The sequence below is a fragment of the Cydia strobilella genome, chromosome Z, assembly GCF_947568885.1.
Source record: "Cydia strobilella chromosome Z, ilCydStro3.1, whole genome shotgun sequence".
Classification (NCBI taxonomy): Eukaryota; Metazoa; Arthropoda; class Insecta; order Lepidoptera; family Tortricidae; genus Cydia; species Cydia strobilella.
In genome coordinates, this window is record NC_086068.1 from 10,826,068 (window position 1) to 10,853,844 (window position 27,777).

The 27,777-nt window shown below is 36.3% G+C and overlaps 2 protein-coding genes across 3 annotated transcripts in view; one reads left to right on the plus strand and one right to left on the minus strand.

Annotated features, from left to right (window-relative positions):
• LOC134754335 (myosin heavy chain, cardiac muscle isoform-like) overlaps nucleotides 1–3,289 on the plus strand; it is a 36,622-nt gene extending 33,333 nt beyond the window's left edge. For both annotated transcript variants that reach the window (XM_063690605.1, XM_063690606.1), the window contains one exon: nucleotides 3,000–3,289. In XM_063690605.1, coding sequence (XP_063546675.1) covers nucleotides 3,000–3,167 — 168 coding nt within the window. In that variant the 3' untranslated portion in view covers nucleotides 3,168–3,289. The remainder of the gene's footprint in view (nucleotides 1–2,999) is intronic.
• A 3,663-nt stretch (nucleotides 3,290–6,952) lies between these two features.
• Nucleotides 6,953–18,585, minus strand: LOC134754477 (tyrosine 3-monooxygenase). The gene is made up of 8 exons (XM_063690811.1): nucleotides 18,323–18,585; nucleotides 12,184–12,295; nucleotides 11,959–12,072; nucleotides 11,839–11,877; nucleotides 10,883–11,702; nucleotides 8,759–8,885; nucleotides 8,357–8,586; nucleotides 6,953–7,493 (listed from the first exon to the last, which is right to left on the minus strand). Exons 1-8 carry the CDS (start codon nucleotides 18,386–18,388, stop codon nucleotides 7,319–7,321), a joined length of 1,683 nt encoding a protein of 560 aa, XP_063546881.1. The 5' UTR covers nucleotides 18,389–18,585; the 3' UTR covers nucleotides 6,953–7,318.
• Nucleotides 18,586–27,777: the final 9,192 nt, after the last annotated feature.

The window sequence follows — 27,777 nt, forward strand, 5'->3', positions numbered from 1 at the left end:
CCAAATCTTTATGTATGAAAAATGTCCATCAAAAAACAGTAATTAGGCGGCGCCACCATACACCGAAATACTACCGAAAACAACCTACGTAATTTGGTCGGGTTATTTGTTGCCTTATATGGTTCATGTTATACTCATGTCCCAGAGCCTAACTAGCGCCACCGGAGAGATTAGGAACTATTATTTAAAGCTGAAAGCGGTCCCTTTTGCAACAATTCTGTCATAAGAGATTGGCATCCTTTCTATACCATCCATAATTCTTATATTAGTGCAACAGTGACAGTTGCGTTTCGTTCGCTACGGATCGTAAACGATTGGCATGTTGGCTACGCACCCTGCTATCAACTAAATCAAATTCATGTTTGTGTGTGTGACTATTGTAGGTATATATACCATGCATACTTGCATAAGTTGCATAGCTATACAGGTTCACATGTGTATATAGTATACAGGTATATGAAAATCGTAATGTTAGAAACAGACTTTCTAGCGTCTTGTCTTGTGTATATGCATATGATATTAAGTAAACTAGTTTTGCCTAAAATGTATCAATGTCATTTGCGCATACACAAAAAGCTTCATAAACCAGTTTTTAGCATTGGCCTTCTTATGCCTGATACGAAACTAAAACATATTAAATGTTGGTTCATGTTAGATATTATAATAATGAAAGTATCGATGACACAACACAAAATAATATGTAAGTAACAAAATTGCGTATAAGCAAAGAGAAACAGAGTGTATGGAGAGTTATTGTGATAGTAAATTTTGTAGTCACAGTCAATTTACTGCCATCTTTCGACACAGGATGAAAAATGATTGAAATGAATTAAAAAAAAACCTTAGCCATTGGACAAAGCCGAAATGTACATATGCATTAGGGTATTTAGAATCAGTATACAAAGTATCATAACAACCGGTGTAGCGATTACGAAGAAATTAACAAATTACGATTTTTTACTTTGGAGCAGCCTGTGTTGAGCCTGTGTTAATAGCTGCTGAGTTATTAAATACTCGTAGTATGAAACCTTCTTCGACCTTATTGATTATCTTTTTTATTTATGACATTAATAAGATTTTGACTTTTGACAAATGTCATCATTGCCGCACATTTCCGAACAAATTGTCAAAAACATATCAAAAACACTGCCAATGAGTAATGCAGTATATTTCTTTTTGTTGTCGATTATTGGAAATACTTTTGTTTGAAAAATATTTTTTTATCTTTTGTTCTAATTAAAGAAATATTAACGTTAGAGCATTCCTGAGAAGTAATCCTACGTGTGATTTCGGGGTTTGTCCAATGGCTAAGGTCACCCTGTATATCATATATGGATAAATGATTTTTTATTTTTTTACTATTTTTAGAACCCATGTTCTTTCACTGATATGTGTTAAAATTGTTAAACATCAAACGGATTCGCCATCTGCCCGAGTATAGGCCGAAGGTGTGGCGCCATCTATATGAGCATATATTTTCTTGATTTCTGAGGCACGTTTATTCCTTAGACTTTACTTATCTTATACGGAGTTACATATGGACAGCGTACAGAAAATAAGCTGGAAAGATTTGAAATTTAAATTGGTTGTTGTAAATGAATTTTTAAAGTATACAGTTTTTTTTTTCTTGTAAACCTGTAAAAGTGTTTATAAATTGTATATCAGTAAAACAAAAACACTATTATAGGTATACTTTTTAAAGTTTTGAAATTACTTATTAGCGTTTTTCCGTTTAATTTTTTTTGCACTAAATCTACGATGAGGGTAATCTATTTCGTACTAACATACTATGCATAGTATGCATAGTATGCGACATATTGTCGCTTGATACTTTAATGCGATTTGTTTGAGGTGCGGAAGCGAAAGATATTGCGATTCCTTCGTGCGCGAGTCCGACTCGCACTTGGCCGGGTATCTATAAATCTATAAAAACGGGAAAAAATCACGTTTGTTGTATGGGAGCCCCCCTTAAATATTTATTTTATTCTGCTCTTATTAGTTGTTGTTATAGCGGCAACAAAAATACATCATCTGTGAAAATTTCAACTGTGTAGCTATCACGGTTCGTGAAATACAGCCTGGTGACAGACGGACAGACAGACAGACAGTCAGCGAAGTCTTAGTAATAGGGTCCCGTTTTTACCCTTTGGGTACGGAATCCTAAAAACCGGCCAAGTGCGAGTCGGACTTGCGTTTGAAGGGTTCCGTACATTGCACAATTTTTAATAATGTATTTTTTATGTGAAACGTGACTGAAATGTCTTTAAAAAACCCGTAGTCGGATCAAAAACTAAATAATTAAGTTCGACTCACGCTTGACTGTACATTTCTCATAGGTTTTCCTGTCATCTACAGGTAAAGAAATATTTTTTGTACTTTTTCAAAATTTTAACCGTCTCTAATGGGTTTCGGAGATAAAGGGGGGAAGGGGGGGGGGGGAATGGTCATATTAAGCCTATTTTCATGAATAACTTCTAAACTGTTTATCCTAAAATTCTCATAGGTTTTCCTGTCATCTACAGGTAAAGAAATATTTTTTGTACTTTTTCAAAATTTTAACCGTCTAATGGGTTTCGGAGATAAAGGGGGGAAGGGGGGGAATGGTCATATTTAGCCTATTTTCATGAATAACTTCTAAACTGTTTATCCTAAAATTATAAAAAAATATATTTGAGATTCTCACAATGAGCTCTTTCATTTGAAATGTAACACGATATTGTTTGAATAACTTTTTTTTTAAGTTGAAATGCAATTTTCCACCCGGCTATGCCTATGAAAGGGGAAATTTCCAAATAGGAGAGATGAAAAATGAACTTTAACACTTTAGCAGCCAAGAACAAACTCGCTAGGCTAGCCGTATTCGTTATATACTTGTAGGAATTGCGGGTTTGACAATGAAATGTAGATTCATGCTTTTGACCTACCTCCTGTACGCAACATAATTATATAATAGTAACCATTAACATTACATATAGTAATTACCTGAATGTATTTAACAGATCCGCCAAAGGATGCAAATGCAGATAAGCAGTTTGCAAGAAAACTTCGAACTGGTGGAGATACGCTTGAGAGGCCTTCAAAACCAGGTCGGCTCCCTCAAGAACTCATACTCATATATTCTGACGGATGACAATGAAGATCTCACCACCAGCTTAGTTGAATCTTAGCATTGCTACCGTTTTACTGCCATAGCCTTCTGGGTTAAGGATATTTACCATTTCGAAAAATAATGATAGTGCCCATCGCAACAGGCTAAATCGCCTATAACTATTAGTCATTTCAGTCAACGGCTACAAATAATGTATGCTGCGCTAAGAATATATTAATAAGTATCAAGAAATTTTGTCAAATATTTTTTTCAGAAATCCTGTAAATCTACAAAGTGGCTAGTTATAACGTTATGTTAATGAAATAATGAGTAATCTTGACGTTTTGCCCTAATACACTGGTTCCTAATTTTATAAGGGCGTAAACAGTGATTTGTCATCATTGTCACCCAGCACTGAACGTTTTCATGCAAATCTACTTATTGTTTTGTTTTCTTGTACCTACTTATTTTTTAAATCGTACAATAACTGTACGATTGTATGATATGTATTTTTTTATCATGATTTATCGTATTGATGAAAGAAAATAAATGTGAAATCTTATAAATAATGTTTTATGTTTTAATTATCCAAGTAGTTTCACGCCCGTAAAACACCTTGTACTCGTAACTTTTTTTAGGCCTACGTAAAAGCATAAAGGCTCCATTGACACTGACACGTGTTGACGTGACGCTGTAAGTACGTTTTCACTACTCACGACTACTTTGGGCGTTCTTTACGGTTAGGAATGGACGTGTCCCGTATAATACACACACGTCTACGCCCTGTTAGTGCTAGAAGATAATAAAATTAATCAATTGCAACCGTCAAAATTTCTATTTGATGTGATAAATTGTATATTTTAATTTTCCCATCCTCCAGTTGTATCAACATACCCATAGGCCATCGGCTGGCGACGACGCCCTTGACGCTTCAAAAACCACGTGAAGATGTTATATGTACCTACTTATGTTTTCCCTTGTCTTGTTGAGTGTAAGAGACAAAGTCAGGCATTCATGGTTTGACTAAATTAATTGGCTGGCCCCCGCGAACAGTTCGCAGTTTTGCTCCTTGTTTTATCCGCGCCAGCCTCTCAACTTGCCCTAAGGTCCACGCAGAACAGCGACTTTTATTCTCATACACATATGTACAGACATATTTCTAACTAAGCCTTATGAATTCGTTTATAACGTGTCTTGTAAGTTTTTCTGGCGATTGAAGTGATTTTATCTACTAAAAATTAATTGATGTGTATACACATTTAGGACCAAATTTCAACTGGCGAGTGAATACACAAACATTGGAATAAAACTGGTTTCATTCAAACAACAAACAACATGTTTGTTTGGTACTTCGCCGCAAGGACCATTTTTATATTTAGTCTTGTTCTAAGTCTAAATAAAAATGTTTTTTTTTTTAGTTAACTTTTAGGGTTTCGTACCAAAAAGCTAAAAATAACCCTAATGGTGCGACTCTGTCTGTTTGCCACATCGCTATATAAATATCTCGGGATCTGCTTACGCTATCGATTTGAAATTAGGGCAATGAAAGAGCTTGAGTTGCACGTTCTAAAAAATATTTTCACAGTGAAAAAAAAAAACAATTATGGTAAAAAATGTAAAATTTTACATAAGATTAACATGTATAATACAATAATCACACATATAATTGTAGTTTATGCATCTGATACATAATGAGAGGCCCCAAAACATAACATAAGTGTGGTTTTATGAAACGAGCGCTAGCGAGTTTCATAATAGAATCACACGAGTGTTTTAAGGCCTAATTATGTATAGTTGCATACACTACTTTATCTACACACATATCATACTCATAAGTACTCAGATGGATTCAGAAGCCGTAGGGAAATGACCTGCATTACTACTAGTGCTACCTGTAATAGATATATAGATATTAAAATAATGAAATAAAAAATAAATTTGAACAAATACAGAAACAAAGTACTCATATTTGCAACTAAAATGTAAATTACAAACAACTTTTCACAATTCTATAGTTTGTCAAAGGACTGTCTCATTTCAAACATAGACAGAGAGAATCATACTATCTTTGTCTTACACTAGTACAAGTCCCAAAAGAAAGGGATGAGTATAATTTTCCTGGTTGTTACTGACTGACAAATTGGTTTGACCAACTATACTTTCGTAACAGCAAAAAACCAAAAAACAAATGACAACAGTAATGGCGGCAATTCGATCCTCGAACGAATGAAGTCCTATTCTCATGTCACTCGACTCGAGATCGAATTTTATATTTAAAAAAAACATACTGAATTGACGTTTCGTATCGATAACCGTTTTAATATCTATGGATACTAGAATAGAGACCCACTTGAGTTCCGACAGCTGTTCCAAAAAAGATGGTTGTAATAATGCTGGTCATTTCCTACGGTTTCTGAACGTATTAGAGCACTAACGATACGTGCGTGGATACATAAAAATCTAACACACATCTAATTTGATATAAAAAATTTTAATAAGTAAATATTTTTTCCGAACTTATTTCGCAATTTAACCGCCTAATACGTGTTTGTTATTCTTGAAATTTTTTTGAGGTTACGCTAAAAAAACATTCTTACTAATAAAACAAATTTTAATCGGTACACATGATAAAGACTACTTCCACCGAATCCCTAACAAACCAACATAAATAAATACATTCGGTCGCGCAAATTATTGCCGATAAATAGCGCTAACGAGTATACTTGGTATACTTCTGGTCAAAAATCTTTCGTGTTTATAGTTGCATGAAATAATTGAAACTTTATACGGAACCCTCTGTGCGCGACTTAAATGAACTAGCACGGCCGGTTTTTTATTTATACTAAGATTTAATTTACAATCAATACTAAATTTATAGAAGTCCAAAGGTTTTATAGTTAATGGGTTAATATGCCTACCATATAATTAATCGGTAATCGAATACTTTATTATTGGAACACACATCGCTCGGGCATTGGCACTTTTGACTTTGATACAACTGACACTACATTATATTCAACCTCTATTTATATATCTGTCTGTGCACATACCTCACCCACCGCTATTTTTTCCCTTTTCAGTTGTCTCTGCTCTCGATCCAGCGTAACCGGTTCTCTCATTAACTGCGGTTAACAATCGCTTTTTTTACTCCAATTACTCCAATACTACGTGTAGCTACTAAGTGTGTTCGAATCGCCATAATTTTATTTCAGGAAATACCTTGAAGTTGAGATCAAAGCCCACTTTATTGAGTTTTATTATTAACGCTAAATAAAAATGTCCCTTTTAGTACTAAAAATTAGGTGGCGGAATCGATATAGGTAATAAAATTGAATTTTGATTTTATTAAAGGTATTACACATTTAAATCTGATTAGGATTGGAGCGATCATATTCCCCGAAGACCTCAACAAATCTTATTACTTATTACAAGTGCGCGTGGGGTCGCCGGGCTCGCTTCTTCAGCTTATTGCTTTTCTTTTTGCTCCTTTTATATTTTAGATTTTTATTTCGTCCTCTATTTCATGATGACTACGGCAAAGCAAAAGGAGGGTTATGTATTTGACCGGTGGGTATGTATGTATATTCATCTGTTCCCTCATAACTTCAAAAGTACGGATAATAATTTGACAAATGAGAAGTCATTCGAATCGTCTTGTTCATTTTGCTGTGCTTGCTCACGCAGGCGATTTGATTAACTAATATTAAACTTCAACATCATAATAAGAACGAATGATCTTTATGAAATGAAATTATAACATATTATATTGTATGTTTTTAGTGGTAATAGAGGTTTCTTTGTTCGTATGTAACGGTTGTAGGTATTTTTAAATATTCTACAGGGGGTTTAGAATGAAATACAGTGTTGTGCTCAAACACGTTTATTTTCGGTTTGTTTTTAGTTTGGGTGCTCCATTTTTTTTATTTCTTTGTGTCTCTCTTTAAATTACGCCTTAATTCTAATAATAGTTTAGGACTCGGGAAACGCGCACAGCCTCCGTAAATGGGCAATCGGGAGCTCTATGCACTTACCGAGGCCCGGGCAATGAGCTCGGCAAAATAAATAATAAAGTAAGGTACATACAAAAAGGAAGTCAACGAAATACCATCCGATGGTTATCACACGCGCACACACGCTCCACACTGGAGGGCAGTCTTACACCTATAATATCACTAACTATACAGAACACGGCGCAGCCGCGTGCACTGATCATTGGATTCGGCTGTGGGTTCACTCGAACTGCGAGCTCTTCAGCTTCTTGACGGCATTGGTGAGGTGTAGCATCTCGGTGTTTAGCTGCCAGATGAGGGTCTCCAGCTTGTCGACGGAGTCTAGCACTTCCACGCGCTCCGTGTGCGGGTTGAAGCGTACCTCGAACGGCCGGGACATGCCTGACACCCAGCGTCTGTACCATACAAAATTCCGCAATAAATATACGATACGAATAAATTATATAATTATAGTAAACTCATTAATCTTGTGCAAAGAATAGTTATTTGTTATACAAGGGTGCAAAGTTGTATTTTACCCGCGAGTGTGGAATTGAAACACGAAGAAGCGAAAGGATTCTATAGTTGAAATAGTTCTAAAATAGTAAAATACATTTGCACCCGTGTGTAACACAAAACTTTTCGCCTCACTATAGCGAGGAAAGTGCAACATCCACAGGCGTTAGATCATCTTCATCACTGGAATCACTCATTTTTTTACGATATTTTGAGAGAAAACTCTGGAAGTTGTGTATTTTTACGCGAATCGGAGTCGGTGAGAACTTTTGAAGTAACATTTTTGTTAACAAACACACTTGACAATGTTGACATTTCTGACAATGCGTTTAGAAATTGCATCGCCTCAACTTGTGCGTTCAGTTATATGCAACATCATTATAAAAAAAAACAAATATTTCTTATAGAATTTTAGGTTTATGACTTAAAATCATTAAATAAAGCTATATTTGGTATTTTTTATTAAATTCTCAAACCATTAATTTAATCATTATTAATATCGAACGAACCATTGTTATGAACGTTTTACGTTTTGTTATATGTCAAAAGCTACTTAAACACGCCATCCAAGGTCAAATTACTTTCCCCACTAGTGGATAAAATGCATTTTTCCATGCTTGTTTTAAAGGATAAAAGACGGCTTTCCGAGCTAGTGAGGGGAAAAATGAATTCCTACACCAACGTTCCGTTAAAAACCGATTTGTAACATCTGTGCCTGGACGAATGTCTGGATAAACATAGTTGTATCAGTTATTATAGTTACCTGAATTTTTCTTTGGCGTCTTCGAAGCTTTCAGCGACGTAGTAAATTGGCTGGTACTCCTGGTCTTGATAGGGTTGAATAGAGGTAGAGGCAGGCTCGAAGGGTCGCAGTTCCGGCTTGTCGCTGAGGGCATGCAGGAGCTCGCCGATTGACGAGAGGAGGGCCGCGCCGTACGCCTTCAGCTGTTGATTCTCTTTGCAGAGACCGAACTCGACAGTGAACCAGTATACCTGTTAAAAAAAATCTTCATAAATCTCCATACACGTATTAAAAAATAAAGTTCGCTATTGCATTCACATAATAATAAATACAATTGTGAGCGCAATTCGCATTGGCGTTACATGGCATAGGTATATCTAGGTAACAGGAAATTACATCTCTATTTAAATGGTAAGTACTTACGGTGGATAATTTTTCGATTTCAGCGTCCGAAGCGCCAAGGGAAGCCAGACCAATTTCTTGTGAGAATTGAGCAAAACTAGGATCAGCCAAAAGCGGAATGTGTCCAAGGAGTTCATGGATGCAATCACTGGAACAAAGAAAAATTGATTCGTTTCTTCCATTTTCTAGCTCTTATACTTTAAATGGTTAATTTTACTAGCTATTTTGAGTGGCCTGTGATTCAATAAAGTCCCCTTTCTCGCCGGAAATAACCTAGCATCATGGTCAAAGTGCGACGAGCAACATCGCAGGCACTTTAATACTTCACTTAACGAGGTTACATTTTCATCAGGCAGCTAAGCCCCACTCTCAAAGCAAATAGGTTGTATTAAATTAACTTTTAACTTGTGACATTAATAGTTCAGACAAGCTTTAAAATCGATTTGATGGACCCGACCGTTGCATAATCATTTGATCACAACATTAATATTTAATATAGGCTGTGTCAGTTCAGCAACAGAGGCAAATCTAATAACAATCTTATGCGTTAAAACTTGCCAAAGCCACGAGGCCCATGAGCAATTGATGGATTCAGTCTAAGGAAAAGACGTGCCTCGAAAATCACGAAAATTTGATTCTCGATCAGATGGCGCCACTAGTTTTGGCCTACTCTCGTATAGAGGGCGTTGACGGTTTCGTTTGTTATTTATAATTTTAACGCATATCAGTGAAAGAACATGGGTCAAAATCATATAAAAATAATTAATGCAAATAAAAAAATCATTTTTCCATATTTAAATACATTTTAACGTATTTTTATAAATCTTCATTTTTAGTTTTAAAGTATGTCGATAGATGGCAGTGAATTTACAGTGGTTACAAAGTTTACTATGACAGTACCGCTCTATCTTATTATATCCTCTTTGCCCATGAGTAATAAAAACGTTTATAACAAAATAAAATATGGTATTCATTAGCCTCCCTCCTACTACCGTCAAGTAAAAATAAAATATATCTGAATTCTGCTCGGGGCCCTAGCCAAGTTGTCAATTTACATCGATAAACGCCAAACGAAAATAAAAAGTCACGTGATTATTTCCATCCAGTTTAAATCGTTATTTTTTTCTACGCAGTGTGCGAACTGTTTAATTATATAGTAAAAACCTGACCTAACTATAGGTACCTATATCGGTGAACTCGAAACTGCTTGCATCTAAAAAGTCTATGATTCTTACCGGAGGACAGGTGGGATCGGGACAAAAAAATCTTAGGTATTACATGTAACTAGTCGGCCTCTTAGGTGCGATTTGGTCCAATTAACATAACATCTACAAGGACGTCTTGTGTAATATTTCCGTAAAGAAGACGGGTCCAAGTATAATTGTACCTTATTTAACCGGAATCAAATTATATTACCGGATTTATCCCTAATGATCTAATGAAGCATACATGCACGATTTGTTTGACATGTTAAATTTGAAATTTCATGGTAAAATTATATTTTATTTGCCCATGAAATTGCAAATTTAACATTATTATTACCGTTTACTTTACTATAACTGCACAATATTTTCATTTAAAAAACATTTAGGTTATTTTAACTATTTAAGATTTAAATATTAATCAAATGCATATTTTTGGTTCATTATAAACTTACACTGTTTTATTAGCGTATATTTAAATTGTATAACCCGGAAAACACCCAACTGATTCAATTTAAGTAATTTAAATAATTAAGTAGGCATATAGTGTCGCTTCAATGAACTAATTCATAAAACAAAACAGCGTCCTTGATGAAAAAAGTAAACAAATTAAAGATTCATGCGGATAGTGTTATCTAGTAGGTAGTCATAGTGGTATATATAAATAAATAAAATAATAAATAAATATTATAGGACATTCTTACACAGATTGACTAAGTCCCACGGTAAGCCCAAGGAGGCTTGTGTTATGGGTACTCAGACAACGATATACATAATATATAAATACTTAAATACATAGAAAACACCCATGACTCAGGAACAAATATCTGTGCTCATCACACAAATAAATGCCCTTACCAGGATTCGAACCCAGGACCATTGGCTTCACAGGCAGGGTCACTACCCACTAGGCCAGACCGGTCGTATATACTAATATACTTACGGTTCAGGGGTGTGGAAGGGCGAGTTGGCGTGGCGCACGTACTGCGTGGACTGGAAGACGCGGAAGGCGAGGGAGGCCAGAAAGTCGCGCGCGGTGAGCAGGCCGGCGGCCGGGCGTAGCGTGAACCCAGTGTGTGTGCGCAGGAAGTTGCTCACGTGGTCCAGCTGCGGGATGCGGTGCGGCACGAAAATGTCCGCAGCTTGCAGCTTGCCGAAGGCGGCTTTGTACTCGGCGCATGCGTGTTTAGGCATCAGGTCCAGCACGGTGTTGAATACTCGCATCCACGTGCCATTCTCCGCCTCGGTGTAGGTAATGAATGGGATGGGGTCGTTGTACTTATAGGCGAACGCGATCTCGGCGATCTGCTTCCTGCGCCCTCTGTATTCCTTGTCGGCGAAGCCGGGGTGGTTCATGTCGAGCTCAGGCTCGTATTTGGTCATAAGATGGTTGCAGTTGTCGAGATCGGAAGCGTGACGCGGGAACCAGGGGGTTTTGGAGGAGACGTTGTTCTCGGAGACGAGGTTGACACCGGCGAAGGCGGTGGACTGTCGGAGAGATCTGATGAGCTGCAAGAGGTTGACGCGGGTCATGCTGACTTTGACAAGCGCGTCAAACTGGATGCCGGTGACTTGAGACGGGCGAGTCTCGAGGTGCACGACGGTGCCCTTGTAGTTGTCGATGGTCTTGAGGATGCGCGCCAAGGAGCCCATGCCGTCGCGCATGCGCAGCAACAGGGCGGCTTGCTGGATGGCTTGCTCTGCTTCCGGGGATTCGCTAGCTGCGTTTTGCAGAATCACTTCTTCCTCGGTCAGAGTATAATCTGCAAAAAAAAAAATAGATTAGCCAACACTTTATAATTAGTAAAACAAATCTGCAAGATTTTCAATCGCTGAAAGGCTTTCTGACAATTACATGGTTATAAATATGAGCAAGAGAAAATATTTCCAGAAACATACCGTCATCTTTATTAGCGTCGTCCCCAATGTCAGCATCAGCTACAAAAAATATAAACGAACGTAAAAAAAAAAAAAAAAAATTAAAATGACAAATATAACCAACAAAACAAAATGAATTACCAAGGTGGCCGTTCTTCGTATCATCTTGCTGAGTGCCGTCCTCCACAGTTGGGGATTTATCGTTGGCGCCAAGTAGAACATCATCTTGGATGAAATCGGAGTCCAAGCCAGAGTCTTGATCAAAATAAATTAAACACAATTAAGAAAATAACTTAAAAAATCAAATAAATAAATTAAAAAATCTGGGGAGATAAAGGTCTGACTAACAATAAGTGGTATATTTACCATTGGCGCGGGCACGAGCCTCTTCAAGTACACTTTGCTTGGTCTGTTTGACAACCAGCGTCTCAAACCTGGCGTCGTCTACCAGTGAGCGACGGCGTGATGGGTAGCCGTTCTGAAACAATGCGAAATCAAATTTAGCGACAATCCTTTACACCGTTGGTACTAATATAACTTCACACTTATACGAGTATGCCGAAAAAAGGTTAGAAATGAAATGTGTGGGAAATGGTCTATCTTCACGAGAACCTTTCATATTAGTAACAATTATAAAAAGTACCTAATAAACGACGGTTAATTTGTCGCGCATTTTTAAACATTTACTACTGTTGAAAATCGCCATGAGATTGCGCAATTAACGTACTTCTGATGTTTATTTTAAGTAATATACCTAATAAATTGTACAAAGACATTATTCGTGACACTCTGCAATTTGATATTTTCTTAAATCTAAATATGTTATACCAATATATTAAAAACCTAATACGTTTGATCGAAAGCGTTGTTATTATGTGACCGACCGATATCGATAATTGCAGTCCAAGATTATTTTAAGTAACTGTTTTTAAGGCAAATAATTCCGAAACCTTCCAATATTATTATATAAAGGAACCCGCACACAAAAGGCTCTCTAAAAATAGGTTGATCTCCTAAATCCTTATAAATATGAAGCGGTCACATCGCATTATTATATTTCATGTGCGAGCAGAAATTGCTTTTACGAAGTTCCTAAGCTTATTTCCTGAGTGCGGGCGGGTGCAAAGTGCTGCCATTACCACTACGGAAACGCCATCCCGCGGAGGGAGTGTTTCAAAGGAACGCCACTTTCTGGACCACTGACTTTCAATACAAGTTACCCCAATTAAAAGTGTCAATTAGGAGAGGAATTACTAGAGTATATGTTATTTCATTTACAATAGTTTAATAGTGTGCGGAACCTACTTCTACTCTAAACGAGCTAAACGTAATACCCAACTTATTATAATGTAAGGGAGCATGAATACGTTTAGTATTGGGTTTTCCGGAATCGATACAGGCATAGTTTCTAGTTGTATTTTAACTATTTAAAGAATGCACACGTATTTAAACATACTTTATCAAATCTTCCTATGACACGTAACCGATGAGATTGAGTTTTTACGTACATAATGTTAATTAAAAAAGGGAATCGAGAAATTTCCTGAGCTCGATGACGCGTTCTTGGCTGGTTACGGCCGCACAAGACCTAGCATTTTCCACTAGAGTGGCCGCGCGACTAACTATGTCAAGGGTTGCGCTTTAAGGTAATCATTCGCGATTGTTACAAGCAGAACTGAAATGATGTATTCTTGGATGTAGATAAAAAACTAAATGCAAAAGATTGACGTGGGTGACGACTAAAACTCACTAAGTGTAAAACAAATACCTACATAACAAGGCTAAAAATATATTATGTACCTACATATAAATATATTGAATTTGAATCAATAGCAGACATGTAAAATTATAGGTCTATAATGAAACGAGTGCACAGCTGAGTTCTAGAGTTTTAACTAATTGTCTTTCGACTTATGCGATAAGACAAGGACCGGTGCATAGTTTCATTCTTATTCGCACGAGTTAACGTGAAATTTAAAATATCGAATTTAACACAAATTGAGTGTCTGGTTAAAAAAGCGGAAACAATACTGTCGAGCAGTAAGGCTCGAGTCCGCCTAAATGGAGCGGGTTGGATTCGGAATCCGGTAGATAACCTTGGTGTGTCCGAGTGGCCACTTCACCGTTCCAATCGACCGACGGGTAATTAAGCGGAACTAGAGAGCACCCGGACCTACGTCCCTACATGAGTACCGCCCCACAGGCGCACCTACAAACCCATCAATCCAACAGACTCCTTCACTATAACAATCCCCAAATTCAATCCACTTTATCGTGCATATCGCGCTCAAACTTTTATTTTAGGTGATGTGATTAAACATTACGTATTTCCTGCAGTTACGCGCCAATTACCTATTCTAGTTTTTCCTTGAGGATGATTTTGACCGCGGTGCGGAACCTCTAAATGGTCAAGGGCTTATTCGACGACCTCGAATTCGTTGTAAACATTGATCTTATACTTCACGGTAGTTAACACTTTGTGCATTGCGTGACGGTATCATATTAAGTATTTGGAAGCTGTCAGATTGCCGGCTAAAAATGAGCACGTTCTTTGTGGGCTAGAAGTGTTTGTCGTTTTGCAGTGTGATAGAATTTTAACGATCTTTACTGTTTGTGGTAAAGTCGGTGAGCGTCGCACCTGCCTTGCATTCCGACCTTCGTCGGTCAAGGAAATACAATCATTCAAGCCTATTTGTAACAAATTACTAAGTACACGAAATAAACGAAATAAATATCATATACAAAGGATAAAATGACCAAGGCCTCCAGTGCCCGGGGCTGGAATCGAACCAGCGTCCTCCGTTTACGCGACAGATGCCTCAACCGCTAATTACTAAGCGTTGATTATCGCACAGCACATGAGGTTAATACAATTCAACAGTTTAACAACATCGCATCGCATCGCAGTAGTTAATGGCAAAACAGAGTCTGCATTTTAAACAGGTTTTCTGATCTCGAATGTTTATAATGTTTATATAGGTAGATAATAAAACAACATAATTTCGCACAGGCTATCGTGACCTATAGCAGACCTCGTAAACAGCCTATCGCAAAAATTATTGTGGTTCACTAGTATATAATTGCATTGACACAACGAAATCATTATCACAATCGTGATATAATCACGACTTGAATATTCACAATAGTAATTAATCTTCTTGCTAACAATGATGAGGCTATTGAGTATTTTTTTCTGCAGTACTTACTACATTATAAAGGATAAATACAGTTAACCGGAACGCTCTAGTCCGTTTTTCCATCCATCTTTACAAATTTGATCTTTATCAAAACTATCTAGAGTTAGACCAAGAAAAGTCTGCAACGATTTTGATATCATACGCAGTGCAAGTGTTTTTTATACGTCATAATTTCATAGAAGTTTGAAGTTTGAAATAACACTTGCACTGCGTGTCCTCTCAAAATCGTTGCAGACTTATCTTGGTCTAACTATATCACAGTTCAAGCGACTTCTGACATGAGTGATTACTAATATGTAATGTACAGTCGAAGGCAAAAATATCGATCCAGACAAATGGCTTAAAAATATGTAAACACGTCTTTATTGTCTAAGGTAACAGCGTACACATATTTTTGAAACTTTTGGAATGTATATATATTTATGGCCTTGACTGTACTTTCAGTTAAATTCACAATATATATACACAGTTTCTTTTAACTTGGAAATCGTAAACAAACAAGATTATCGCGGTTATCCATCATCTGGAAAATTAAATCAAGAACTCTTTAATTTGTACATTAATACCTATTATTAGGCATTGTTTTGTTGATTACGCAACGTGTCACACGATATTGTGAATATGCCGAGAAAGTGTATGGAGGTGTATCGCGTAACAGCGAGGTAATTGTCCGTTGGGATAATTTTGTTAAACGAGCCCTGCCGCCGGTGCTGTAATATGCTCTCAATATCGCGGCAGAAGCACTTTAACAGATGGCTCCGTGATTTCTTTATGCAATTCAGGGGAAAAAAACTACATGCATGTACGACTTTATTATATTTACGCATCAAGAATAATCTTTTTACGCCGTTTGCGCTTTCACGCAATTTCTTCAGCCGTATGAACCTTAGAGTTTGTAATAAAAGTATGTATTTTAAATAAAAGCACAAATTATTTTACATATTTGACAAGGCCGGTTGTTTTGAGATTGCAGTTAGGATACGATGATTACTGTGTCTAGGCGACGTGCGTGCATTGCGGAGGTCGCTAGTTGACAATGAGCACGAAATAAATAAAAAAAACCTTAGTATTTTGTCTTATATTGTGTTATGTCTATTCTTAATGCCTGACCTGTCGCGAGTAGACAATCGGTATGGTTTGCAGGGATTATTTTGACAGATGTCCTTATGTCCTTCCGATGTCCGATGGCATGGCCTTTTAGGTCAAACCAAAGTCAAGGTCACTGTTTCTGTTTACTATTTTGTTATACTTTAAATTTCAAGTGTCATTAGACTTATATTGACCGGAATATAGACCGTGAATCATTCAAAACTGTTATTGTTCAAGTGGCATGTTACGCAGTATCGACGTGGGTACCCGTTTACTTGTTATACTTTGCTAATACGGTTTTCGGGTTTGTTTAAGTCCCACAGATATTATTTATCATCGGAATAAACCCTTCCAACATCGAAATTATTTGCAATTAGGCATATCATATCAATGAATAGCGAATACCTACACGCTTTTTTGGATTGAACTATTCTTTGAACGATAGTTATAAGTACTTCATAGCTTATATGATACACTCTAGCTAAGGGTGGATTAGTTTAGTTAATATAGGATTTAAACGGTAGGTATTAATAAGTTTATGAGAAAGAATCGGGTGAATTGCAAAAAAAGATCTTAGATAAGAACTGTAATTAGTCTCAAGTTAATTGATTCCATTGTGTTACGATAAATAACCAGTTTTTATTGATGTTATTACATTAAATTAAGTATTTTGGTGTAAGCCGTAATTTTAAAATACAATGGAATCAATTAAATGTGGACTAATAAAATTAAGTCTTAATTAAGGCCTTGACGACTCTCAAGGGACCACCCAATATTCTATTATTGATAGTACGAGTAGATAAATAGAAGAGAATATGTACCGTTATTGCATAACTAAAAAGAAACAGTTTCGATTATACAAAATTGAATAAAGGCAGATAACGATGGTCTTATCGCTAAAAAGCGTTATCTGCCTTTGGGTAGCGGACTTAGAGAATATTATTCAAAAAGAGTAGGTGTTGGAGATTCACCTATAAAACCCACTTCAATTGACATAGTTACAGTAAATAAATAAATATACATACATATATGAAAAAGCAGAAACAGGCGTCTAAAGAAAAAAAACAAATATAAATATAGATATGAAACGAAATATGACTAAATCATAGAGATAAATAAAACAGTAACTTGCTATCCACAGAGTAAGGATAAGTTAATACCTACATAAAAAAAAACAATTTGAGAAATCTATTAATAATTTTTAATTTATATACGTAGAATATATTATTTTCTCTATTTAGTTAAGAGAAAAGGGGACGGCCGCTTCTCCATACAAACGTAGTCCCCATTTTCCTCTCTGGATGGATGAAAAATATTTCTAGAAAATTTGATTACCTACGTTTGACTTTTTTAACTTTTTTGATAATAGGGGGTATTACTGCAATGTTCTGCCATGCCACCAGAGTGCAGCGCCCCTTTAGTAAACAATAGAGTAACTTGTACATACTGTGCCTTTGACAGTGTTTTGACAAGTTTTCAGTGATAAAAAAATAGATCATTGATGCATCAAGGCGGTTTGTTTACAAAGGATCTACCGGGAAACGCGAATCCGAAATTTCGCTATCTGCCTCTTTATCGCTCGAATATGAAAGAGTGACAGATGTTTGATAACGAAATTTCGATTTTCATGTTTCATGATAGACCCTCAGATTGTGGTAGTAGCACCCCCTACGCAGCTTCGTGTAATACTCCCTGTTGTAAAAATTAGAAGCGAAAAACGTTTTCATACATTTTTTTAAATGCTCTTCTTATAATAATTAAAAAAAAAAAAAAAATTAAACGTGCGTAAACGTAAACGTAAAGGGCTGTGGCTGATTACAACAAATTGTGTCAAAATATTTTCAATAATAATCCAGAGAAGAAAATGAGGACTACGTTGCATGAAAATAAGATTTCGCGCGGGTCCTCCACTTTCGTCTTAACTGATCTAATATAAAGTAAGCAGCTAGTACTGAAATATAAACTATTGTCTTTATTTAAGTACTTAAGCATTTTTATGGTAAGCCTTTCGAGATACCACTTTTAAAACTAGTTAAGTTTTATTTTTTCTTATAGCCAAAATACAAGTTAGGTGTCATACTGATTAAGGATGAGCGGCAAATGAGTGATAATTAATTAATTTTATTACTAATAAATAACTGAAAGATCCCAAGTATTGAATAGGAAGCGAAGGAGAAGCGATGAGTCGGGAATCAAGGGTAATAGGAGATAGCCCTCACCTCGATACTGTAGGATTTCTTGATGGCGAACATCTCGCGGTTCTTCTGAGCAGCAGCAACAGCCATTTCGATACACTCCACTGGGTTACTGGTTTCCTGGGTGATGCCTGAACGCGGGGTTCACTGCGCGCTTAGCTAGCTGAGCGTCTGCGAGAGCTTTAGGTCTCGACCACGGGCTTTTGCCTGTCTGTCTACGACTCGAGCTGTCGTATTACGATAGCTAACTAAACTTTGCGATTGCAAATAGACCAATGCATGATGACTGTTCGCCTGGACAGTTTAAATAGTGTTAGGCGCTCGCCTCCCACCCCGCGGCGCCTTTCGACGCGCGTGCGTCAGCCCGCGCCCCGCGCCGCCAGCGCCTGCAGCGCCCGTCACCACCACCCGCACCCGCATCTACCCTTACATTTTATTTTCATATCAAAAAAGTACATTGTCGAAAAACTCAAATTATTATTTAATTATGTACAACACAGTACACCCACTTGCGGGCTGCAGACATGTAAACTTCATTGTTTTTGCATTGGACGGTCCTGCAGAAACGTTAATACTTATAAATATGAAAATGATGAAGATGAAGATCATATTTAGAAAAACACATCATTAAATGAATTCGACAGTGAACCTGACTCACATTTTAATTTCATTTATGTATTTATTTTTACTAGATGACCCGGCGAACTTCGTTTCACCTATATCAATTTCTTTATTGCAAAGTTAATTTTTTAGGGTTCCGTACCCAAAGGGTAAAAACGGGACCCTATTACTAAGACTCCGTTGTCCGTCTGTCCGTCCGTCTTTCCGGTTGTCCGTCTGTCTGTCTGTCACCAGGCTGTATCTCATGAACCGGCTAGACAGTTGAAATTTTCACAGATGATGTATTTCTGTTGCCGCTATAACAACAAATACTAAAAACAGAATAATATAAATATTTAAAAGGGGCTCCCATACAACAAACGTGATTTTTTTGCTGTTTTTTCCGTAATGGTACGGAACCCGTCATGCGCGAGTCCGACTCGCACTTGGCCGGTTTTTTCTTTCATAAGAACCTTCTCCTGACAATAACAAACACAACAAAAAAAAGAATTAGCGACATTGGTCCACCTGTTCACACATGATGCCGTGACCATGTGAAATAGGGATTGATTTTTATTATATATATATATAATGGGATATAATTACATGCAAGTATGGATTGTCATGTGACTAATTATAATTTATACACAATTATAATTATAACCTCAGTTTTTTTTTATACAATCTTGTTTATTGCACAAACCGATAAGATTTTTAAAGATTGTGTCGGTACAAATGCTTTACGTACATAGGTGTCATTAATGTGTCGGCAGTTGAATCCTAATAATTTGACGTCGTAGCCAGAATCGTGGGCGTCACGACTTGTTGACGTTTATGTTAGTTAAAATCGGGACATTTGTATCTACATCCTTTTAAAAATCCTTGCCCGGATCTGGCCTTGCTACTCGGAAGTAAACTGCTCCATTTTAACAAAACTGTAAAGTAATGTCATGCGGTTAATACGCGGAACCGACCTGTCACAGTTTCATTGAATTTATTTATTGATAAACCTATGGTTCCGGCCTACCTTAGAGCTACTGCATGACCGCAAAGAACATGCGACATGGTGAGACATAAATATTAAAATACTCTTTAAGAGTCCCCGGCAAGCACGGTTCTCCATACAAACGTAGTTACGCTCTCATTTTAGAACTAGATTGTTCTGAAACTTTGTACTTACAATAAGATAAGGTATATCTAGGTCTGTAATTAGTTTATGTAGCTTCAGATACCATAGTAAAAAAAATACAGCGAATTTAAGTTTTTCATACAAAACTTGTTTTTGCTTTATTTCGTTTTGTTTGTTTTATAAACTGGAGCTATATAAACTAATTACAGACCTAGATATACCTCATGTCATTGTACATGCAAAGTTTCGTTACAATCCACCACGCAGTTTTAAAATGAAAACGAAACTCCGTTTGTATGGGAAGGTGAAATTCGGCCGACCTTGCCGGGAACTTAATATACAAATCAGTTTTCAATATTGTCTTAGGGAAATGTCGGTGCATATTTAGTATATACCTACTTGTAAGATATTCTATCTGGCGAAAAGGAAAAATCAAATGAATTGTCTAATGGAGATCCATTTAGAAATTATACAAATGGACAAACTTGAAATGTTTTATCCCAACAAAAACATAAATGTGAAATGGGAGCCAAGTTTAATATAAAGAATATGTGTCGTTGTTGACTCGTCGATAAAAGAATTGAGATCTATATGGGTGCCAAGTTCTGTGCTGTGTAGAAAATCTTGAAATTATGAAGGATTTGACTTGGCTAGTAATATTACACACGGTTGCTGCGTCGCCAGTTCCTTTTTCTTTAAACTCTGCTGGACACGCTGCCGCATGTCTAGACAACATTGGTAACAATTTACCATAAGCAAGAGTCAGACAGCTCCTTAAGAGTACCCGGCAAGCTCGGCCGAATTTCACCTTCCCATACAAACGGAGTTTCGTTCTCATTTTAAAACTATGTGTTGGATTGTAGTGAAACTTTGCAAATGAAAGTTTATTTAGCTCTATTATATAAATATATTACCTAACTGAATTTTATTAAGTATCTCAATGTTACATAAATAAAAGCTATTATTTATAAAATCAACTGTACAGAAGGAATACGGCCAATTTGCTCAGGGTGACAAGATAATTAAATTTAAATAAAAAAATATATTTAAGGCGGTTGGAGCCTTAAATATTTTTTTCCATTTGCCTTACCATATACCAATAGCCCACTGCTGGGAATAGACCTCTCAAACCCGAGAGAGATTGAGCTAAACTTAATCCCCAAGCTGCTGCAGAGTGGGTTCGGGACAATCGGGACCTCATATTTTACTGCGCCATCGACTAAGTTACACTTGCTTAATTACATTAATAATCTTGCCTTCGCGTGACTCTTATCTAGTGAAAACTAATAATATTATAATAACATAACTTGTTCTTACCTTGTCGTTATGATCTTGGACTGCGGAACCAATTAAAGGATTTGCAAGTATTTCTTTGGTATAACTACATATTTCCAAACATAGGCGACAATATTATGATACCTATTTGAATATGGCTTTTTAATATTATTCAGGAAGGGTATTATTTAAATCCAAATTCTTGAAAAAATAAAATGGTCATTCTACGTAATACCAAAAACTTCTTGTTAACGAGGTTTCGTCTTACAGAGGACATCGACTTAGGGAGGTTCTTATAGGTTTTTGTTCGTCTAAAGAGGTTTCGAGTTACAGAGGTAAAACGCATGATTCGTATTAGAGAGGTAATTATACAAACCCGTAAAGTACAAGCCTTATTCTATTTTTCGAGTTACAGAGGTTTGTTAGTAAATAACTTCGAGATATAGGGGTGATAAAAAATACGCTTGCGAGTTATAGAGGTCAAATTGGGTTATTCCCACTAGTTACCGCCAAGTTGTTATCAGTGATAACTACTGGGATATTTTTCCCATCGTTTACCACAGGTAACTACTGGGATTTTTTTCTAGTTTTTCTAGTAGTAGTAGTTGTTACCACTGGTAAAAAGTGGATTTTTTTTCCCAGTAGTTACCACCAAAATTTTGTTAGTTCAATACTAATAAAAACAGAATAAATAGCATAGTATAAATATGCTTTAATGAATAATTATAAGTCGATTAGTGTTTCAGTAAACTGCGTGAAAATAAAAGTGATCAAAAATAATTATTAAAACAGCTTAACCGGTACAAGTGCAAAAACTATATGTGGTATTTTCTATAAAAAGATTAAAAAGGGACCTTATTGTCGATGGCGCTTACGCCATTATTAACGATGCTCCGATATAAATACAATGCCGTGCGATGCTTGGCGGCGTAAGCGCCATCGACAATAAGGTCCCTTTTCATAGACAATGCCCCATATATGTAAGGATAAATTTAATTATACATTTAAATTATTTTTCAAGTTATTTTATTAATTAAGCAGTTTATGTTTTAGTATTTTCGATAATTTTCAAGAAACACCAATAAATGTATAATAATTTATTAAAGCAAAATGTATCTAAAAAAATATTGGCATTGTGTCCTACATTTTGGCTGGTCTATATTTGTAAGGGAGTAAAATTTTTTTCGCGATTTCGGTATTGGTTCTATAGTAAAAGTTGTTCAGTATGACCTACATATTCACCCCGTAAATTATTGCAGGTGACTAATAATAATTGGGATCCAGTGGTAAAAGGTGGGACAAAAATTCCCAGTAGTTACCACTGGTAACAACTTGGTAGTAACTAGTGGGAATAACCCGTCAAATTTAATTTTTCGAGTTATAGAGGTGAACATTGTACTGCATAGTGGTGAGGCGAATCCTTGGTTACTTCGTCTTAATGAGGTTAAATATTTCCAGTTAGGGACGGAATGGAATGGCATTTTATTTCGTGTTAACGAGGATTTCATCTTATTGAGGTTCGAGTTATCGAGGTTCCACTATATAATAAAACCAAGTAACGTAGGCACACAATAAGTTCATAAAATACTACTCCATGTGCATAATAATCATAATAATTTAACCGCAGGGCAGCTTGTGGCGACCTGTTGGGATGTAGCGACCCCAAGTACCCCAGAGTGCTCCTGGGGAATTCTGTCACCCGAAATATGGGTGGAACAGGATTATGTGCTTCTGGCTTGCCTTAGCCGGCCGTCCAGAGTGGAGTCGCGAGAGCTGCGTTTTCGACGGCAGATGTGGAAACATAAGTGGCGAGTTGGCTACCTATATGTTTAAAGTCCAGTGACACCTCTCTACCCTCAGTCTTCACACCGGTGTTGCCCTTGAGTCATCTTAGATGTCGCTTTATGTGGAGGCCCATCTTTTGAGGGCGAGTCACCGTCTGCCGGAAATAAAATTGCATACCGTTTTATTAGGCAGGCGTCCGGTTTTATATCCCATAGCCCAGAATTTAGTCCATCGCTTTCACCCAATAGGCATTCCATGACACAGGCAAGGGCAGCATCCGCTCGGTGTACCCCTTACATTTCATTATAGTGTCAAAAGGGCGTCTACGGGTTGGCTTCGGCTCCGCGCACGCCTCCCAAATGTCCTGAACACCATTGATCCGTGATGGGAAAGACATATAATGTTATATAATATATATATATATATATATATATATATATATATATATATATATATATATGTGTATATATATAAATATATATGTATACATATATCGAGCTACCTTCTGCCAGCAACTTCCTCTGCGTGAAACGATGATGATGATTGGTAAAAAAACTTCTTCCCCGGGCCTCAAACTATCTCCATACCTTATCTGAATCGGTCTGACAGACAAAGTTTTTTATATATTTATAATATCGGACAGTTACTTTCGCATTTATAATAATATAAAGTAGGCATTAAATAATTTCTTGTGCCATCTCCTATGTATCGACTAACTAAACCGTTCCGGCTTAACATTTTTTGGTAAAGATTCATTAAATACCGGATAAGAGTTTTGTTGTCTTATATTATTTATTTCTAAAAAATATATATCGAAGTTACCTACAATCATAGAGGTAGAAGAAAATCACACCATACCTGTAGGTTCAACCACAGTTATGTAAATATCTCAATGAGTTTCTTCCAACCAACGTGTCATGTTGAATGGAAGACGGTAATTTACACAAACCGCAAATATGATTGTCCACAACTATTCACATTTCTCGTATTATGAGTAGAATAACCGCTGTTTATCGATTAATTGACATGCAAAAAAAACCCAAAAAGGCTCACTTTTATACTATAGAATATAGATGATGTACCTACTGTTTATTTAATTTAAAAACTGTAACTTAAAAACTTATTAAATTCTACTTACTATTTATACTTTTAGTAGATCAATTGTTTAAAACAAAACACAACATTTCCTCCAGAAAAAAGTGTGAAATTGAAGTGTTCAAAACATCCCGGAGTAGAAATTACGAGGAATACAGTTTTCTCGCAGAAATGTAGTTGCTGTTGCTTTTTCTATTTATTTGTTCATTCGTTTATTAACTTCAACTTCAACTAACATAATATGAAAATCGAGTTGATAAATTCTATCTAATTTATCAACTAGATTTTCAGCTACTTCTAATAGTCGTATTGATATGAAATTATGTAAGTAAAGCTTATCCGTTGTCTTTAGGTGTTGTAAATGACTCCATGGGGTCATTAAACATGATGGTTCGGCTTTAAAAATCAGAATGGTTTATCATTGATATACAGGGTGACCTTAGCCAATGGGCAAACCCTGAAATCCCACGTAGGGCTACTTCTCAGGAATGCTCTAACGTTAATATTTTTTTAATAAGAACAAAAGATAAAAAAATATTTTTTTCAAACAAAAGTTATTTTAAATAATCGACAACAAAAAGAAACATACTGTATTAATCATTGACAGTGCTTTTGATAATTTGTTCAAAAATATGCGGCAATTATGACATTTCTTAAAATTCAGAATCTTATTAGTGTCATAAATAAAAAAGATAATCAAAAAAGTCGAAGAAGGTTTCATACTATTTATGACCTCAGGAGCTACACCGGTTGTTATGATACTTTGTATACTGGTTCTAAATACCCTAATGCATATGTACATTTCGGCTTTGTCCAATGGCTAGGGACATCCTGTATGTATTATTAAGTACCTACTCGCAGCGAATGTCTTTTGAACCTTCAACAACATCTTTTAAAGGGCCCCACTGACTATCAGTCCGCCGGACGATATCGGCCTGTCATAGAACAAAAATATGGCAGTCCCGAACAACTGACAGGCCGATATCGTCCGGCGGACTGATAGTCAGTGGGCCCCTTTAAGCGCGAGCAAGATGCACATAGGGTACAAATGTCAAAACAAGGTCAAATTGACATCAATTTGTTAGTTTAAATCGGTCTCATGGTATTTTGAACTTATCAGTATACAAGTATTTTATTAATAATTTTCCTCCCTGATTGTTAAGATGGTGACCCCGTTAAAAATGAAACAAAACATTTACCTGTTGCCTCGAAAACCCCCATAACTAAATACGATTGAAGATAGGTAAAAACCAGCATGCTATAAGTACGATAAATATTTGTTTACATCCATCATTTCAAACTTGTTTATTTATATATATAATCTCTTACAATAATTTTCCTGTCCAGGAGTATAAGTTGTCTGGAGTTGTTTTTTAGGTTTGTATATTTATGCAATAATAAGGCTTTGTTTAAATAAATGAAAATTTGTTTTATTATATACAACATATATACGCATATCGAGAATCGTAGCTTACTAATACCCAAATTAAATATTATATTAAGCTTGTTAGCAAATACTTATTAATTTATAAATAAACTTGTGACTACATTTCATATACATAATGATTAGTCTTGCTATAAGTGCAAAAAAATAATAATACTCTAAAACCACTCAACTATAATAATCAAAAAGTTCCCAACTGTGGTCCAAAATGAACTCTAATACCTTGGCCCTGTGACGTGATGTTATTTGTATGTCGTTTTTGTCAAAATATCTTTATATCGATACCTTACCTTAGTGCATACTCGTACTAATTACGAGGAACATTTTGTTGTATACTATGAATTTTCTGAAATGGTTTTTACGCCTAAGAGCCTAATCTGTTAAACAAAAGCCATTGTTTCTTTTATGCGAGCGGTGGGCTACCGTGTCTGAGCGCGTGCCAAAGCAACGATGTCGTTTAAAAAGCGACTATCGTGGTGGCTTTAAGGTTCAAATCTATGTACTTATAACATGTTTTGGTAATGTAGGACCATCGACCACCTCAATGTACGCGAGAGCTCATATTATTAGGTACATAGATTTGAACCTTTAAAACCACCACGATACCGCCGCTATTTAAACGACATTGTTACTTTGGCACGCGCTCAGACACGGTAGCCCACCGCTCCCAGAAAAGAAACAATGGCTTTTGTTTAACAGATTAGTGTCTTAGGCGTAAAAATCATTTGAAAAATTTCATACTATACCTAATTAGTACCATAGTGCACAAATTAAAGTCTGATTGTAACGAATTTTTCCGCGTAATTATTACGAGAGTGAACTAGGGTAGGTAGGTACAAAACATGGAGACAAAACCAAAAAGTACATTATCGGGTATTTAGACTTAATTACCTACATATTGAACTTGTGATCCATAGTTGTAGAACTGGACTATGGTTAGGTTATTTTACGGTACCTACCAAGTTTAGTCATAATATTATTTGATAAAACTGCATGCCCGAAGGCCGGAGCAATGCTCTGAATGCGTCAGATCTGAATACGATGGACAGACGTGTCCTGTATATTTATAAAGACCGGTCGCAATTTTATTGTAACGTTGTCATACAATTATGAGATTGTCTATAAATTAAGTACGAGCCTTTTCTGAACAAAGAGTATAATCAGCTTAAACCAAGTAATAGGTTGTACCTTTACAGATATTTTTTACGTGCAATTTGCTGACTGTCTATTATGTTATGCATTGTGACCTGTGTTTTAGTGTGTTAAGAGGAAAGGGGACGACCGCTTCTCCATACAATCGCCGTCCATACAATCATTTCGCTCTCTTTACATTAAGGAAATTATTTTTACATAATTTGATATAAGTATATTAACCACCTATTCCCATTTGTTTGAATTTTTTAGATTGATTGTCGAAAAACAAATTTCATACGCATTTTTTAGTGCTCCTAGCTGTTATAAAAAAAAGATAGCGATGGTTGATGTATGTAAATAAAATTGTCAATTTTTTTTCAAAAATGTTAATATCCAGAGGAAAATGAGGACTACTTATGTATGAAAAGGCGATTTCGCGCGGTCGGCCACTTTCGTCTTAAGTAAAAAACCGGACAAGTGCGAGTCGGACTCGCCCACCAAGGGTTCCGTACTTTTTAGTATTTTTTGTTATAGCGGCAACAGAAATACATCATCTGTGAAAATTTCAACTGCCATGAGATAGGCTGTATCTCATGACAGTTGAAATTTTCACACACAGACAGATGGACGCACGGACAGACGGGCAATGTAGTCTTTGTAATAGGGTCCCGTTTTTACCTTTGGGTACGGAACCCTAAAAAACGATATACAGCACTCTTTTATTTATTACTTTCTGCTGCAGGCAAGCATATCTTTAGCAAATCCAGTTTAATAAAAAATGTTGAACAGATATGCAGGTAAACGGCAGCGACATACTCAGGGGAATTTAAATTCAGTTAACCCTTACAAGTGAGTACAGGGATTTCCCTGCCTACCTACGTCAGCAGCAGCGGGAAATGCCAAACTGCACAAAACCACCGACAAAACACAACAGAGATGATTGCTGTCAATGTATTCCGGAAAAGTGTTGGTACGAGTGTAATGATAATGACATTAATGACTCACTCACAACGTTAA

Coding starts and splice junctions, on each gene's coding strand:
- LOC134754477 (XM_063690811.1), bottom strand. CDS start 18,388: ATGGCTGTTGCTGCTGCTCAGAAGAACCGCGAGATGTTCGCCATCAAG. Junction 12,296..18,322: donor AGAAATCCTACAGTATCGAG/GTGAGGGCTATC, acceptor GCATTGTTTCAG/AACGGCTACCCATCACGCCG. Junction 11,703..11,838: donor CGACGCTAATAAAGATGACG/GTATGTTTCTGG, acceptor TTTTTTTTGCAG/ATTATACTCTGACCGAGGAA.